Here is a 4,223-nt window from a genome sequence, read left to right on the forward strand (position 1 = left end):
AAGGAATATTCGCCCAGTGGCAGTATGTAGGTAATATTTACACTAGAACGCTCTAGTTTTGTGAGATAAAGGAGAACGCTGGGGGCCCCAGGGGCAGCAGGGGGCTCAGCGGCACCAAGTACCCTGGGGACCCCTGGGGCCCTCAGGGCCCGAAGAGCCTCCATCGGCCCCATGGCCACCACCACCCCCAGGGCCCAAGCTTATACTGTTTGCGCCCCTATATCATGGCTTCACTCCCTATTTACGGAAGCTCCCCGTAGCCGTTTCACTTCAACGCATCTCTGCCAATTCACCAAGTTTCCCCTGTGCCATTCTGACTATCTCTTTTGCCGCCCCTATAGAGCATCCCCAGCAACTTGAATTCAAGGCTGGCCAATTGATACCGATACCTGGTGACAGCCAATTCATACTGAGGGATTGCTTTTTAATGCCAGTGGAATGTTAACGGCGACCTAAGAACCGATAAATGTAGAAGAGGCTGACCGTCCAACAGGGGTGGTGTGTAGGGCGATTACAATTACACCTGTAGGTTTTCCCCTGTCATCTTCAGCAAAAGCAAAGAGAAAGAACCAGGCGAAAAGCAATAGTCAACACTGCCCACCGTAGTAGCTGCAACGGTGTCTGGAGAAATGCACAACTGGTACAAGCCTCCGCCCCTCAGCATAGGTCTTTAATTTTTGCTCTAGGATACGGAGATTCACTTCTCAGCACACTTGTCTAGGGCTGTCCCTTTTGCTCTATGGATATTCGCTTCGTAGCGCTTTGTGTTATGCTGTACAACTGGTGGCAGTGGGGCACCACAGTGGCAATTAATGATGAATGCCAAACAGAGGCAGCTTGTTGCTCCTGCAACACTATCAACTGCTAAGCCTGCCCCTATTTAATTGGAGTCAACAAGACAAAGGAATTTGCCAAGAACTGAGAACGAAATTTGCGAGAGGCATGCAGTTCGGTTCCTGTCCAAATATCTTACAGGCACCAAGTGCCTCTAATTTGTTGCAGGGTGTCGTAAAAACTTTCAAACTATATTTGACATAAGTTATGAGGTCCCCAAACAGTTGTTTTGTACTCAGACTTGGCTCCCTACACCGTCAATGACGAAAACCGTACGCCAAGTGAGTCAGCTGCAGGTGACTCGTTACCCTAACGATGGCCACCAGTCTAAGGAGAGGTAAAACAGAGAATGCAATGGAATGCAATGGATGGATGATGTGAATACCTAAAGAAGCAGGCTCAGTCATCGGATTCCCGCATCATCACAACCACAGAGGGAAGAGGCTGTCTAGATACTAAGGTTTCGACCCCAAGGCAAATGAACTTCGGTAGTTAGTTCGGGAAGTAGTTGCAGACCACTCGCTGCTATAGCAGAATTGAAAGGACTACAGAACGAACCTCGCGATTGCTTGAAGACTCTCAGGATCCATGGTTTCTTCTCCAGAGTTGGTAATGCCTCGCATGTAGGCTCTCTTGCGGTCAAGTTCACGTTTCAAGGAGTGAGTGGCATTCGATTGTTGCTCCATCACAAAAGCAATGGCTCGTTTTGTGCACCACTGCCGTATGACCGTGGTTTGAATGAACCTAGAAAGCTGTTCTACAGCACTTCGACCCTCTACGTCCAAAAAAGCATGAAGGAAAAATCCGGCTACGTCAAACTGCTCTCCAGAATAACGGATACGCATTTTCGGGTACTCCCTATCTGGCAATCGTCCATTACCAAGCCCTTGAAATGTCAAGAAAGGTTCAAATTTTTGCCGTACGTCGTAGATGGACGCGAGAGTTTGGCCTTCGTACAACAAATCACGCAGACTATCTGCCAACAGTTTAGGCACCCGACTTGTTTCGCCTTTAGCCTTAACCACTATGCCAAATTGACGGGAAAACTCGGGGGCGGTTACTCCGTCGGTCTCTTGCTCCATGAGCTCCTCCAACGGTGGCAAGCATATTGGTTCCCCAAGACCCAGCACGGGCACCGGAACACCCGTCTCTGCGTGCAGCACTTCCAGATTTCTTAGCTTCTTCAGAATTTCCGCTGCGGCACCGCAAACTCCCCGCAACAAAAGCAGATTCAAGTTATGATCCTGAAGAGCGTTGACGTCAGTGGCATCGGGTCGCGGAGCTCCCAGCATGCCATTTATGTGCCTATTGTACAGCGCCAGTGGGTCAACAGTAGGCTCTTCATCGTCCTTATTTGAAGGTACGAAATACTTTGTAAAGGCCTTCTTCACAATTGGAGAGGACGCCTGCCATGCGGCTTGAAAATCGGAAGCAGCTGCTTTAAACTGCTCTTCAGATTGCAGAAGACCCTTCATTGTCACAGCAGGCAGCACTCGTCGTCTAGCCAGTGTATCATCGTCGTCACCGGAGGAAGTGAGATACATAATCGCTCCGAAGATTATTTTCCTTTTTGCGATTAAAACTAAACCCAACAACAGCAACGGCAGCAGTTTCAAGAAAATGGATGACTTCCGTCCTTTTCGATCAAGGGATTTCCTTTCAATTAAGGCGAACGCATTTTCACCTGGATTTCGGCCCTCTATCGTCAAGTTATTGCCTCCCTCCTCCTTAAGCATAACATCTCCACTACGTATCACTTCGCCTTCGTTCGCGGAACCTGCAGGAGCGCTGCCTTCGTGCGGAGGGCTGCCTCCGTGAGCCTCGCCGACTTCTGCCGCATTCAATGGCACTTCTTTCATCGGAGTCTTACTCTAATGGTAGTCACCATTAATGGGACAGAGTACACTCCACTGCTACCAGCAGATCTTCGCGCCGATGATCCCGTGGCCTACGGATGAATCGGCTGGAATGGAATCAGCGAAGACAATGAATCTTGTGCCCTTGGCAGAAAAACAATAAGGACCAACTAAAAAAAGCAATAAAACATAGGGGCATGCATGGCTCGATTCCCTGCTCTCTAGCCGATTGAGCTCCGCCCACAGCAGTGGAGCCCCCAGATCCGCGAGATATTTAGCTCAACTAACTGCTCCACGAAAAGGAACAAGGATTATTAACGTTAAATATTCATTAGAGATACATTCAGACCTGCATGATTATCATATTGGTGTAAGGGGCGGCGCGTGTGGCAGGCGCTCGCAATAGTGGGGCTGTCACATGCCGCTGGTCCATGCGGGTGCCGAGCAAGGCGGCTGCGTTTGCGTTGGATGAATTTGGAATATATTACTGTAAAACCATTCAGCGTATTCACTATTCCAATCCTGAATACCTGAATACCTTGGTTGGTTTCGCATTGGTGGGGGACCGCAAAGTTGAATCTGAGCGCGTACAAATACTATATTTGAGACGGCCAGCTGCTTTCGTGACCCTGCTGCAGAATGACGTTGGTGAACTGGCAGTTCAAAGCTCTTGAAAAACTACAGGCATCGCTATTTCCAGGTGCAATGCACTTCCAGCGAAGCAGCGTAGACGTAGTATGGTTTGCCTGAACTACGCCGCTCGATGCATCTCTACTTGCTATTAGCGTTTATCGATTGTCTTCAGTGCTAGTGCATGCAGAAAAATGAGTTTTGTTATGCTTACTTGAGGGGAAGCCGTAGAGCAGGAGTTACAGCAAGGTTCCTTGCAATTCATGACAGGTTTCACCTGTAGCATGGTCTGTCTGAAGTTGAAATATGGATTTCCACTTGCGTGAAGACCGTTTAGTAAGGCTAAGTAGGTGTTAATCAACTACCTACTACTTACAGTTCTAGTGCATGTATTGAAAGTGTAGTTGGGGGCACTCGCAAATGGCGTCGCGTTGGAGCAGGTGTTAGGGCAAGCTGCGCGTTACAACACGACACCTAACCTTTCTGCACCTTCGCCTGGCCCTTAGTACACTATACCCAGAGTCCTGAAGACTGATCAATAACTCCTCTAATATGGCGAAATTCCACCCTAGTTGTTGGTCCGATTCCCCTTCACGACGCTCTTCTGCAACGATAAAGTGCGCTCGATACACTTGCACACTCTTCGGTAAGGAAAGTGGATGCAGTGTCCCAAAAATAAAGGAGAGAGGAGGCTCCTACGCAGCGCAAAGCTGCGGCATGCGATGAGGAGAAATATCGCAGCGTTCGTTCCCCTTAATATCTTCCCTTTCTCCCCTTAGTTCCCTTCTTCCATTGTGTTCCTATTGACGGATGGGTTAATTGGAGTGCACTTCACTCACTCCGTGCCTTCCTCTTGTCTCCTCGTCCCACGCATCCATCGTTGGGGTCGCAAGCACAGTTTCT

General features: G+C 49.0%; 1 protein-coding gene across 1 annotated transcript; it reads right to left on the reverse strand.

Annotated features, from left to right (window-relative positions):
- Window positions 1-1,379: 1,379 nt before the first annotated feature.
- On the reverse strand, window positions 1,380-2,693 carry EAH_00054360 (hypothetical protein, conserved; the record flags this gene model as incomplete). Its single annotated transcript, XM_013393948.1, has 1 exon — window positions 1,380-2,693. One exon carries the CDS (start codon window positions 2,691-2,693, stop codon window positions 1,380-1,382), a length of 1,314 nt encoding a protein of 437 aa, XP_013249402.1.
- Between the last annotated feature and the right edge of the window lie 1,530 nt (window positions 2,694-4,223).

This window comes from Eimeria acervulina, genomic scaffold (assembly GCF_000499425.1).
Source record: "Eimeria acervulina Houghton genomic scaffold, Eah_scaff1036, whole genome shotgun sequence".
Lineage (NCBI taxonomy): Eukaryota > Apicomplexa > Conoidasida > Eucoccidiorida > Eimeriidae > Eimeria > Eimeria acervulina.